Source organism: Stigmatopora argus, chromosome 14 (genome assembly GCF_051989625.1).
Source record: "Stigmatopora argus isolate UIUO_Sarg chromosome 14, RoL_Sarg_1.0, whole genome shotgun sequence".
NCBI classification, from domain to species: domain Eukaryota; kingdom Metazoa; phylum Chordata; class Actinopteri; order Syngnathiformes; family Syngnathidae; genus Stigmatopora; species Stigmatopora argus.
The window spans coordinates 1,970,893-1,984,786 of record NC_135400.1 but is presented as its reverse complement, the minus strand read 5'-3'; the positions used below and the strand labels follow the sequence as shown (position 1 = coordinate 1,984,786).

General features: G+C 41.6%; 1 protein-coding gene across 5 annotated transcripts in view; it reads left to right on the top strand.

Moving 5' to 3' along the window:
• LOC144088063 (uncharacterized) overlaps window positions 1–13,894 on the top strand; it is a 61,098-nt gene that overhangs the window by 30,204 nt on the left and 17,000 nt on the right. For 2 of the 5 annotated variants that reach the window (XM_077618275.1, XM_077618273.1), the window contains 2 exons: window positions 11,505–11,708; window positions 12,718–12,927. In XM_077618275.1, coding sequence (XP_077474401.1) covers window positions 11,505–11,708; window positions 12,718–12,927 — 414 coding nt within the window. The remainder of the gene's footprint in view (window positions 1–11,504; window positions 11,709–12,717; window positions 12,928–13,894) is intronic. The other 3 variants (XM_077618276.1, XM_077618274.1, XM_077618277.1) reach the window with 3 other exon arrangements.

Sequence of the window (13,894 nt, the reverse complement as noted above, 5' to 3'; positions counted from 1 at the left end):
ACTCCGCACTCCGGAAGGTCTGGATCCACCCCGCATTAGTAGATCCTCGAACCGCAAGGTTGATGCCTGAAGGAACTAGGTAATTAATGTATTAGATTCGCGTGCCACATATCTAAAAATAGAAATTTGTTCAATTGCCACTGCTCCTTACCCCAGTCAGTCAGCATGTGGACTGCCCTGCGAGTGGCTGTGATTAACTATCTATTCGCCAATAATGTAATAACGGAAAAGTTGTGACACATTGAAACACACAAACCCCCTTTAAGTATTTTAACCGTTTGTAAAAACTTTACCTCCATGTTCTGCATTAAGTTACACCCTTCAATGCTATCGAATTTTGTCCGTTCTAGACAACCCATCTACTTAAAGCATTACTCAAAGGTTGATATTTTATAATTTGTAGATGTTATTTTTTAAACATAGGCATTATTTCATCACTTGTTTCACACCATGAAAGGCCCCACCAGAATTTGTTGTAGATATTCCCCTTTATCTAAGCTTGTTATTGCCAATCGTTATCACTGTAACATTTAGGTGTATTAACCCCATATTTGCAATGCAGCAAGTTATGGCTAAATCCTTAATTTGTTTGCTCCTAAAGCAATAGACAGCAACGTCATTTGGTTGTATCAATTGATCAATCCTAATAGTCATCAATATGACCTATACCAAAGCATATCCCCCCCTTCAGGACAAACAGGGAATGTCTTTTGTGCACTTAAAATGCTCCATGTTTCTTCTAGGGAAACTATGCCTATCCTAAATCAATTATCTTATCTACCCCAGCCAGGTTCAATTTATCTAATAATTTGGACAAATGCCATGAATTTTCTCATGCCATTTCTTAAGATAAGAGCTATTTCCTATAGCTCTCTGTTACCACAATAAAAATCTACAATAATTAAATTAGAGAAATAAACCTTTTACTAGGTATTCCCTAATTAAAATTTTCTACGTTTAATAAGGGACCCACAAATTGTCACCAATATGCCATAATATTGAAAATTATCCAATCCCTTTTTTTCTTCAACCAGCCAATCTCCTATATCAAAGTATTTTGAACAATCCAACCATTCAAAAACAGTATTAATATTCTTTTTTCCTCCAAAACTAGCTCTCTTTAATTAAGATTACTGAATGCCTAACACGTCAAATCCACCGCCCCGCGGTCCACATGTTTCTTCGCGTTCAAATCAGCAGCAAAGACAGCTGCGCTCCCCCGAAGCCGACGCATTATTTGACCAGTTTAGAGTATGACAAAAACGCAGGTTTGGCAACCCCGCTAAACATTTAATTGGCCGTTTTGTATTTCTTTTCGACTGTTAACCAAAATATTCCCGCTAGCGGACGGGATTAAAACCAGGATAAGGCGCAATAAGCCATTTCATTCCATTAAATTGACAGTACATTTAGGTACTATTAACAAAGTACGTCTAGCAGTTGGAAATAACCATTTTAATTGCCGTTTTACAAGTTTCAGCATCACACACAAATTCCAATTGAATTCCATTCACAAAAAAATGTGATATCTGGTTTAACCAAATCAAATGCCAGTGTTTCCATTAAATTTAGCTCAACATCCTCATGTTCAAAATCCTCATTCAAATCATTTTGAGCAGGCATGTCTTGTTTTTCGAACAAAACAGCCCATCGCCTCGCTCCTATCAACCAGCAGAGGACCGCTATTATTTACAAAACAGCACGTTTTGCCTTTCCCCGCCTCGTCATCAAAAACAATAATTTGTGTCTGTGGAACAAGCCGTGTCGCTTGTATCTCCATTCATATATTATACATATATATTACTTCTATGCATTTAGTACGTACATTATCCCGTAGTATCAATATCTTATGCATTAAGATAGCAAAACCATATTTATTTTATCAATAAGTTTAGATGTCTAATTCTAAAAGCGCTCTGATTTTCAAAAAAATTCCAATCTTTACATGGCAGACGCATCTTTGGAGCGTCGTCAATAGCCGCTTTAATGTTTGAGCCACCCATTTTGGAGTGGATTCGTGTGCAATCTCGTAGTAACTTTTTTTCTCTCCTCCTGTTTCTCCTTAGGCTTTAACAACTGCGCACACAACCAAAACAACGTCGACCACCACGTTTTATAGACCACACCCATGTCTACCTGCTAGTGCAGGGGTGGGCAAACTATTCCACAAAGGGCCGCAGTGGGTGCGGGGTTTCATTTCAACCCATTGAGATGGCACCTTTTCACCAATCCGGTGTCCTACAAGTGCAATCAGTGGATTGCAGTCAGGTGCTTCTTGTTTTCTGCAGGAATCTCATTGGTTAAACTGTCTGTGCTATATCGGTTGGAACAAAAACCTGCACCCACACCGGCCCTCGAGGACCGGTTTGCCCATTCCTGTGCTAGTGACTAGTATTCGCAGGGTTTTAAAATTCGCTAATCCCCGGGACGCGAGCCTTATTTATTTCTCAAAATAAGGCCATCACGTGTGATACCCTTCGCGCATTTGGAACCCGCCAACAATATGCAGAAATCACACACGACTCACCAGAAATGCTTCCAAAAGATGGATAGTCTTCAACCGTCCAGAATCCAGGCGCTGCTGAGAAATAATCCAGCCTGGTAAAGGGATTTCTCGCCGTGCACGGTCACTCCAGATATTGAACCGCAGCGTCTGGATTCCTTATCGGTGTGTTGACCCCGGCTACTCGAAGGACCAAATGTTGGAATAATGATTAATACCCTTAAATCATTATTAGTAATATTTAATCAAAATTGGAAGACATCTTTCAATATATCTGGTTACAACTTGCAAGGAGAAACCACTCGTAACGCCGTCCCGTTCACAAGCCTTCTGACGGGCAGTATCTTGTTCATTGTATTTAGTCGCGACAAACGGAAAACATTTCATGTAATCAAAACAATTGCATTAGACAGTAGAATAACACCCTAGAAGGTTAAAAAAACAACTGTAAGAATTGCAGAAGTAAGCATACAAGTTGACCCGAGCCAAAACAACGGTGTAAGGAATTGCATAATATTTTCATTATAAGGTAAACAAAGCATTATTAGTAATATAAACAAAGCATAAGGTAAACAAAGCAGCCGTATTTTTAAACAATAATGCGATTATCGCCATCTGCTGCCAGAGTCCAGTCCAAACACGGTTCGGGTTTCTTGCCGGTCAAGAACGCATAGTCCTGAAAACAATGAAGTGGCCTCGAGCGTAGCTGTGGGGCCTCGAGCGTAGCTGTGGGGGAAAGTGTCCTCTTGGTCCCAACATAAATCATGAATTAATTCATAGCCTTATTACTTATTAAAAATGCTTACAAAACATATAGAAACATCCCATAATAAATCCAACACCTATACACAAACAAGTACATTACTCAAAAAGTGTATTTAATAAATATACAGTTATCAATCTCCTGGTGTAGTCTCCTGAGTGTGTTGACATGCTATCGTCATGCCAGCTTCACAGCCATATGTATGTACAGCATAAATTCATCATAATGCTGGTTCATTTTTTTTATTCCTCGGAGTTGGAGGCGGGGTGTATTAGTCCACACGAGAAAAGTTTTTTTTCACAGCATACAGAACTCTTGCCAAAACACGCGTGCATCTCCAAAGGAGAAGAGCGCTCACTTCCCATGCCTCCCTCTTAATTGCACTGTAGAACATAAACATTAACATGGCTCCTAGTGCATTATGTACAAAACGCCACGATTCATTTATGCCGCAAAGGCATGCATTGCCTTTAGCTTATCAAGGAATGTCAATATTTAGGAGGCATTTTCAACGCTGACTCAAAATCCAATTCGAAATATAATCAAAAAAAAACTGGAAATGATAAGATGTTGTCCTTCTCGGTTATTCTTCTACGGTGAAATATTGCTTCTTCTTCAGTACCGAGTGCCACCCAAATCAGCGCCGAAGAAGAAGCAGGGCTCTAACTTCCGTCATTTTTTTAATCCCCTGGCTTCCCCTTGGTTGTTTCAGCGCGGATTTGGACATTTTTATGAACTTTTTTTTATTACTTAAGATAAAGAAAATTGCGATGTACTGAAGCCCCGAACTGGTGAAGGATCACAGTATTACTAATATTTGATGTCACAATAGTATGAGTACTATCAGAAACGGAGTACGCAGGCGAGTTCTGATTGGTTTAATCATGGAATACAAAATGGAAAGTGGGTCCAGCCGTTCAAACCGGAGGCTGAGGCGCCGTATCATGGCCCCCCTGATTCAGGAAAGGAGAGACACAGTCCTGGAATGGATGCATCTTGGCCTCCATTCACATCGGCAAATGATGAAGGCAACGCATGCAGAATGCATCTATATTAGCCTACTCTTATTGAGGTTTGAACAGTCTGCATGCTCAGGCATGTTCTGGTTAGGCAGGGCGAGACCCAAATCTTTATTTGCCAACCTCGCGTCTTTTATAGCCCGTTATCAGGAAACATACCACTCTAGAACGTTCACTTCACAGGTCAACCTGACTCTGGTGAATGTGCACAGGCCTACGCATACTTGATTAATTAGCTCTCATTCCACAATATTCCTTCCTTTTGTTGTTTTTATCTACAAACAATAGTGCAGTTCCAACATTCGAACACATCACACAGTTCAGTTCTTTTGGACTTCCGGTGCAGGTCGGTCCCGACGAATGTGGTAGGAGCGATGTTTCAACTTTATCACCATCCAGAGGATTATTGTGCCTCTGTACGGCCGGCATCTGGGGTTCCCCGGTCCCTTTTCTTCGATCACCTGCCGATGATCAGTGCAGTGTCCGCTGGAGGGACCCCAGGTCAGGAAGGTCGTCCCTTGTTGTCTTGGGACGGTGGCTTGGCAAGCAACATGCTGTTGTTGGGCACTCACTCCACCTCTTCTCGTCAGCCTCCTGGATGGATCCGCTTTGTTTAGTTTCCCAGGAGTAAAGTTTATTAGCAAAAGGGCAAATTTAGGAGTACAGTCCGTGGATCCAGTCTGGCTCCTCCTTATTCAGACTTACTAAGGTTATCAGGAGCAAATCATTTACCATGGTACCTTGAGATACGAGGTTGATGCATTCCGGGACTGAGCTCATATGTCGATTTACTCGTTTCCCCTACAAATTAACTAAAAACAAATTAATTTGTTCCAACCCTATGAAAAAAACACCTTAAAACAGGATGTTGGAATGAAAAAACATTTTTTGTTCTAATTTGCCATCTATTTACAGAGTAACAAATAACTAGTGGTTATGTTGTGATAGGTTCATTAATAGATATACTTTAATAAAAGGAAGGACATTGGAGCACATAATCCAGCGTTAACTTGGATTGGATTGGATAACTTTATTCATCCCGTATTCGGGAAATTTCGTTGTCACAGTAGCAAGAGGGTGAGGATGCAGGAATAGGAAAGGCATTTTAGACATTAATAGATGGGTAATAAGTAGGTCAAGAAATAAATACATGAATAAATATCCTGACTCGTTCCCGTCACGGATCATTCTAAAGAAAGACATCCTCTTCTGTCCATTTAGTTGCATTAGAATCAAAACACTTAAGGTTATCTTATTCAAAACAATTGCATAAGCTAACCGAATAACACGATTAAGGTAAAAAAACAACTGCAACAACAATTGCATATCAGGTCTTCAAAACAACAATTAAGGTCGGAAACCAAAAACAACAGGATAAGAATTTACACAAGCAAGCAAAACAATTTCCATTTTAGGTGAAACGAGCAACACTTAAAACAATATGCGAGTATTTTCGGAAGTCGATTCGATTATCGCCATCCGCTCCGGAATCCAAGTCAAAGCAATTTAAGAGTCCTTCACAGATCTTAATTGCGAACCCAGATCAACAGTCCTCGGAGCCCGGGACTGGGTGAGATGTCAAGTCAATAGTTCTCGGATCTAGGGCAAAACAATTAACCGTCCTCGGAGCCAGCTGTAGGGGGAAGTGTCCTTCGGTAACAATTATACTAAGCGTTTGTCTGCCTATTATAATGATTAATATTTCACATATACATATAATGATTAATATTCCACATATAATGATTAATATTTCAAGCACATTTATAATAGTACCCAAAATAACCCCAACATAATTTTTAATAATACTAAAATTAGACGGATTTCGCGGAGGGGAGCGAGAGGGACACAGAGAGAAAGAGAGAGAGACGTTTTGCACGGCAACGCGCTCGTAGCATAAAATAAACAAATTTAAATGAACTTTGAATACGATACAAACACTCAAAAATAAGTTTAATCTAATCAAATCTACTTATTTGCCCCACTGTACGTATTTGTTTGAATGAATCCCGTTTCTGCATTATTGTTTCTTGTTTTCACAATATTTATAAATATTTTATTACCCTAAAGCTAGTTTTATCATTAAGTAGGTGAAAAATCCAATGTAGGTTTTGCTTACTCCTAAGAGCCCTTTGAAATCATCAAATTGATTTGCTCTTATTTTGAAATGTTCAACGGAAGCACTCTCTTAGCCGCCAACTGTGAGCTTTAGACTCGCTGCAAGTCCAACTTTATCCCAAATTATTATGACACGGCACTCCCGTCATACCTTTCACTCCTTTGTCTCGTAATTTTTACACTTCTCCCATAACGCATAGGCTTAAGCATGATAAAAAGAGAAACAACACCAATATTGATAGATGGAAAGACTGGCCTAGTTTCATAGCAACAACAAAAAAACAGATCACATGCACATTAGATCACAGCTGTGAGAATACTGAGACAGAAGAAAAAACATGAAGACACAGGACTGTGACATACAGGTTTGAGTGCACTTATAACCAATTCAGACAACAGTAATGATTTGTCTTACTCTTTTCTCTATTACAAACCCAGTTTTCTTTTTGTCTCTTTGTAACTACCTTTATCAATATATTTTTTCCTTTTGTGCTGAATTTACTTTTACCTGCAAATATACCTTTTTCTCATTTTATTAAGATGGCCAGCAACACACACGCAACCTAATCATACCCTCATGACTGGACACATTCACATGGACTCCAGAAATGTCTTCAATTCTTTTGAATAAGTCGTCATCCTTCGGTACCCAGGTGCAGAGCCGAAGTCCAGCTCATTAAAAGGTTCTTAAAGGCCGTGGCCACGGTCTTTACCAGATGTCGGCTCAGCCTCTGGGTCCTTCGGCATACTGACTCCCAAGCTCGAAAGACCTATAAATACAATAAATGTTAGGTTTGGATTGGATTGGATTGGATAACTTTATTCATCCCGTATTCGGGAAATTTCGTTGTCACAGTGGCAAGAGGGTGAGGATGCAGGAATAGGAAAGGCATTTTAGACATAAATAGATAGGTAATAAGTAGGTCAAGAAATAAATACATGAATAAATATATAATTAAATAAGCGTGTTGCTTTGCACATATATACATACATACATACACATAAATGTACATGCATGCATACGGTAGGTCTTAACACTCAGCCATTTTTTTGTTAAAGAGCCTGACAGCTGATGGGAGGAAGGATCTGCGGAAGCGCTCCTTCCTGCAATGAGGGTGCCGCAGTCTATTGCTAAAGGAGCTTCGGAGGGACTCCACAGACTCATGCAGGGTTAATAGACAAAATCAGCTAGCTTCGTTTAATGTCTCTAAATCAAGATCTAACGCAGACCGTGTTTATATCAAACCGGGTAGTGGACCGTCAATGGTGGTTGTACATTCACAGGGTAAATCTAAATTCTCCTCAAGCAAACAATACAGTTCAAAAGAATGCAATGGTCATAGAAAAAGGAAAAAAAAAACACACTCATCCTCTGCCTAAAACTTCCGTGAAAGGAGGGGTGCGTTGCCACGCCCCCTGATATACTCTGCTGGCCTCCTCGGCATTCAAATTTCTCTCGGAATGGAAACAGCTCACAACACTTTTAACACTGCCCTACGTGATTTGCAGCACACACATGGAAAACACCACAACACTTAATTCAGCTTTCCTTACCAAATCTGCACCAGAATATTGACCACAAACGCTTTAGCTCTCATTCGACTATTTCTTGGTACAAACTAGCTCAATTTTGTGTTTATCATTCCAGAAGTGACCACTCAGACTGTTTTTCCACAATGAGTTCTAACAATACATTTTTCACGCTTTTACTTTCCACACAGTCCTAAGTATATCATTTTTTTTTCTCAACGCGTTTCTTTCTAACCCCTTAATTCAGTGGTCTCCAAACTATTCCACAAAGGGCCGCAGTGCGTGCGGGTTTTCATTCCAACCCATAAAGAGGACACCTTTTCACCAATCTGGTGTCCTACAAGTGCAATCAGTGGATTGCAGTCAGGTGCTTCTTGTTTTCTGCTGAAATCTCATTGGTCAAACTGTTTATGCTAGACCAGTTGGAACAAAAACCTGCACCCACACCGGCCCTCGAGGACCGGTTTGGGGACCCCTGCCTTAATTCTTCTTTGCTTGTCGACTGGCAAACAGACGCAGAGAAAAAAAGAGACAGACAGAAAAGGGGGGAGAGATCGCACACACGCATTCACTCTCCCAGACGTCCGCGCGCATAGCACTTACGCGCACACGGAAACCTAAACTCTTTAAAATATTCAATAATACGCATATAATTAATTAGTCCATTCTCATAAAGACTGTTTTGACTGATTTCAACACAAGTTGGTTTGAATGCTAATAGGTGGATCAAACCGAATATCAAATAGAAATATTCACTCGAAACCACGGTTTATTTTTAGGCGCATCCGAGATGATAGTGCGTTTCCTCCTGATTCGTACCCGGAGGGGGTGACCCTCAATTCTACTGACGCGCTAAACCTGAAATAACGTTCAATCAGACGTTACAATTAATCAACAGCCTATGGCTTCATCTAACCATGTAACACTTCATTACCTTCCGAACCAAAAGCACTCGAGATTCCCACGAGGCAAACAGCTCGGGATAAAACCCTAAAAGCTCTTTCCCTTTTTCCAATGAGATTCCAACCAGCTGTTTACCAGCTACACTTTTATAAAACCCACGAAGACTTTTTTCTTTGCCTTCGTGCGAGTGGGACCTTTCCTCCTATCTTTTTCAACACGGGTCATTTTCGCCTGGAAAGTTTAGAACAACAGCATTGACGCCAGCCACCCACACACACCGTATGGCCAATCAAATGGTAAGAAATCTTACCTTTTTAAGCCTGTTGACCCGCAATACGGTGTGCGTGCGGAGCAACCAGCATCCAATGCTTCTCCCTCCGGCTCCCACTTCCGTGACGCGAAATATTGAGGTTCGAACAGACTGCATGCTCAGGCAGGTTCTGTCTGGTTAGATAGGGCGAGACCCAAATCTTTATTTGCCAACCTCGCGTCTTTTATAGCCTGTTATCATGAAAGATCTACCCTTTCCCGTCATCGTTTTGGCAGAAACATACCATTCTAGAACGTTCTCTTCACAGGTCAACCTGACTCTGGTGAGTGTGATTACTTAGCTCTCATTCCACAATACTCTCAAAAATAACTAAGTTGGCTACAAATACATCATGAGCATCCATGATTAAATGTTTACTTTACCTGCAGTGCATTGTGTAGAAAACGACGCGCCACATAACTGCTCTGTACGATGCCGCCTCAAGTTTACATTCTTGATAATATTAATGAATTATTATGATTCATTGCTGTGAAGTTAAAGAAATGCAGTAAAGAAACCTGATTTTGTTGTTGTCATTTTTATTTTGAGGATTTGACACCACAACAACGAGCGAGCAGAACATGCCACTTCATCATCTGTTAACGGTTTATACATTTTATTATCTCCCGGGTTGCAACAATTGCAGCAGTCGTGGAGTTTGGAGATGCAATCCACTTTTTCTCTCTTTCCCAACTGGGTACTCCGCTGCTTTCCACATGACTCTTTTTGTTATTTGACAACTTCTCGCTATAAAGCAAACATTCAGGCAATCCTTCCACATTGGCATGAATGCAAATAATTTGGTCCAAGAAACTGTTTTCCCCAATTATTTGTCGTCCTACAGAAAATAGGGAGCCACTAGGGCAGCACTACAAACCTGCATCCGGCTCCAGAACCCAGGGTTGTGGGTGTTCACTTACCTGACTTCGGTTCGGTTAGGCGTAGGATTGAGATTGATCTCTAAAATAAATTGTACAAGTTTAAATGATTGAGGAAAAAATGGGGGGAAACCCCAAAAATATTTTCGCAATGTTGTCAGTTTTCAATTTATTTTGCCAACACAAAAATGAGGAAATCTCTGAAAAACGATTTTTCCAGTTTTGCCCCCAGAAATACAGGGTCAATAGGTATTCTGTCCATTGCACTCATCAACAATTATTTGCATATTCTACTCTATATGCATGTGTTTTTGTCACGTCTGCTTTGAGAGTTGGTGTCAGTGGTCTTCATCCTTAACGAGAAATTAATTAACGCATTCAGCCGCGATTTTCCCTTGTCACGCTGTTACCAAAAGAGAAAAATAATAAAATTATTTATGCCAATAAAAAGTGCAAGAAATGCAAAAAAACATGGGGTAGAATTCCAAGTGAATAGGTGGGTAAACATGTACACACATCAACACACTACTTAACAACTTAAAATTACGTTACGCATACTTAGAAAAACTCAAGAAACACTAATGAACTAGGATCAAAGGCACACAAATCAGGATCTCACTGCTGAACAGAGCTGATCAGGCTTGGTCCGGGAAAAAGAGGCCTCAGATGGCGGGTTGCGAATGCCGATCGGCCAGTGCGGGAGGGCCAACTTCGGCTAAAAATTCAGCCCGGCTGTCGGCCGCGCAAGCCGGCACCCCACGGGTGGTGTAGTGAGCACTGGGCTGGAGAGGGCACTGCTACTATCAAAAAATGGAGCGCTCTAGGCAGACGCGCGTGCTAGCACTCACGAGGCAGGAAACACTGATTGAGTGACGTAAACGTACGTACACACAACTTAACAACTTAAAATTGTTATTCACACTCAGAAAACTTCTGTGAGAAACGAGGATTGAAAGCACACAAAATGGGAACTCACCGCCGGCCGAAGCCATGGTCCCGAAGAAGATTAAAAACTGCAGGAAAAGAGGCTTTTGGTCAGACGGTCGCGCTCATACTGCCCCGGTGGCCGCTACCCCATTTCAGGTCGGCTTTGGTATCCCCCTGGAGCATGCCCTTTTTCGGGTCGTGCTGGTGCCGCAGTACACGGCCACTAACCAGCATGTCCGCCTACATTGCTCTTACTTTGGTTCTGGCATCTTCCCAGCTGTGTTCTAGCCAATGGGAAGCCACCAGAGTGTTGGGAGCTAGTCAGTGGGAAAGCAACTCGACTATGACAACTTCAAAATATCGGATACAGGAAGTGTTTTTACCTTTCGGGGGAATGTTTCATTTGGTATGTAGAAGCATTCATAGGTTGAGGTACCAATGTAAATATTGCAGCTTTCTCCCAACCGTATCTCCTCCACAATAAAGTCAAAACTTGCATCTAACCAAATTGCAGAAAAATCAGTCGTTCTTATATATCCCCCCTTCTTCCATTTAGTCTAGCAATCGTCGTGCAAATTTCTCTACCACTCCTCGCCGTCAGCAGCGGCAACATCAGCAGAACAATGCTGCTTCCATAATGCAATCGCAGCATGGGGGACTCAATCAACAGGAAACTCTGCCCTCCCACTGTCTTTCTCCTATATCCCAGAGAGGCCAGAGTGGTGGCGTGGGCAACCAGTCTGTTCCTGACCCCCATCAGGTAAGGAGAATACGCCAAGTTTCTTGTCCATCCTTTTCACCTCCATGTAACAGTGGAGCCTCGGTTTTCAAACGTCCTAGTCTTTGAACAAATCAGAGTTAGAAATTTGCTTATTGTGAACGAAAATCCAGAACTCGAATGCTACAGACAAAAGCCGCAAAATGCGCGTGACTCGACCAGCTGACGAACGACGTGCTATGTTATAGTTCATAACGCTGTCTCTGTACGGAAACGTCTCCCGCTAGATTCGATTAACTTTTATTCATCCGTACTCGGGAAAATTAGTGTCATGTTTTGTTGCGTTTTTGTGGTTTGGGCGTTTTCCCCTTGTGTGTCTTGTCCATGTGATTACCCATTTGTTTCACCTGTTATATATTTCCTGCTCACGTTCCCTCGTGTGATCCAGGTGTTTCTAATTGTCTTGTCAACCCCTGTCGGTGTATTTAAACCCCATGTATCCGTCAACCTGGGTCAGAGTATTGTTTGCGTTTAGCGTGTTTTCTACTTGTGTGCTGCTTCTCTTTGTGTTTTCCCCCAGAAAGATAGTTTCGTTGTTGTTACTTTTTCCCAGTTTTTTGCATTTAGGCTTTTTGTGAAGCACTTCATTTTACGTTAGTGCACCCGCACTCACGTTTGTCTCCAACTCCGTTTCACCCACCCCAAGACTCATAACAGTCACAATATTTACGGATTATCTTTTCTTCATATTAAGGACCATATTAACCTCAAATCATGGCTCCAAGGAAGGCACGTGGAAATAGCAAGGCTGATGGTGCTGAAAACCGTTGAAAAAATATATTTAAAAGGCTAATTTTTAGTCTTGGAACTCATTATTTCTTTTTCCATTAATTGTAATGGGAAAAATCGATTCAGATTTCGAATAAATCACTTCTCGAACAACCTTCTGGAACTGATTGTGGTCAAGAACCGAGGTACCACTGTACTTTCATGCATGATGGATAAATTCATGCAGTAGGTTTGACACTCTTGATATGGTAAATTTCAACAGGGCCGGGCTAGCACTGTGTCACCCCAGAACAGCCAGCCAAATATGAGGAGCTCAACCTCCTCTAAACACATCTCCTCTTCCAGCACTACAGCAACATCCTCCTACTCTCTTCTCCAGCCGCTGGTGCCTGAGGTAAAGGAGATGAACTTGGGATACACTAGGCTGAGCGCCAATCTCATGGTAGGAAAGAAAACCTCTATCGGCTTTATGGTGAATAGCAGCTTTTCAATGTTTTGCCTGCTAAACGTCAGGAGATGGGGGAATTTATGCATAATTAACAATAAAATATACTATCAGCCAGGATGTGTATAGATAGATAGATTGAGATAGATCGATCGAGATAGATCGATCGAGATAGATCGATCGAGATAGATCGATCGAGATCGATCGATCGAGATAGATAGATCGATCGAGATAGATAGATCGATCGAGATAGATAGATCGATCGAGATAGATAGATCGATCGAGATAGATAGATCGATCGAGATAGATAGATCGATCGAGATCGATCGATCGAGATCGATCGATCGAGATAGATCGATCGAGATAGATCGATCGATCGAGATAGATCGATCGATCGAGATAGATCGATCGATCGAGATAGATCGATCGATCGAGATAGATCGATCGATCGAGATAGATCGATCGATCGAGATAGATCGATCGATCGATCGAGATAGATCGATCGATCGATCGAGATAGATCGAGATAGATCGATCGAGGTAGATCGATCGAGATAGATCGATCGAGAGAGATCGATCGAGAGAGATCGATCGAGAGAGATCGATCGAGAGAGAGATCGATCGAGAGAGATCGATCGAGAGAGATCGATCGAGAGAGATCGATCGAGAGAGATCGATCGAGAGAGATCGATCGAGAGAGATCGATCGAGAGAGATCGATCGAGAGAGATCGATCGAGAGAGATCGATCGAGAGAGATCGATCGAGAGAGATCGATCGAGAGAGATAGATCGAGAGAGATAGATCGAGAGAGATAGATCGAGAGAGATCGATCGAGAGAGATCGATCGAGAGAGATCGATCGAGAGAGATCGATCGAGAGAGATCGATCGAGAGAGATCGATCGAGAGAGATCGATCGAGAGAGATCGATCGAGAGAGATAGATCGAGAGAGATAGATCGAGAGAGATCGATCGAGATAGAGAGAGAGATCGATC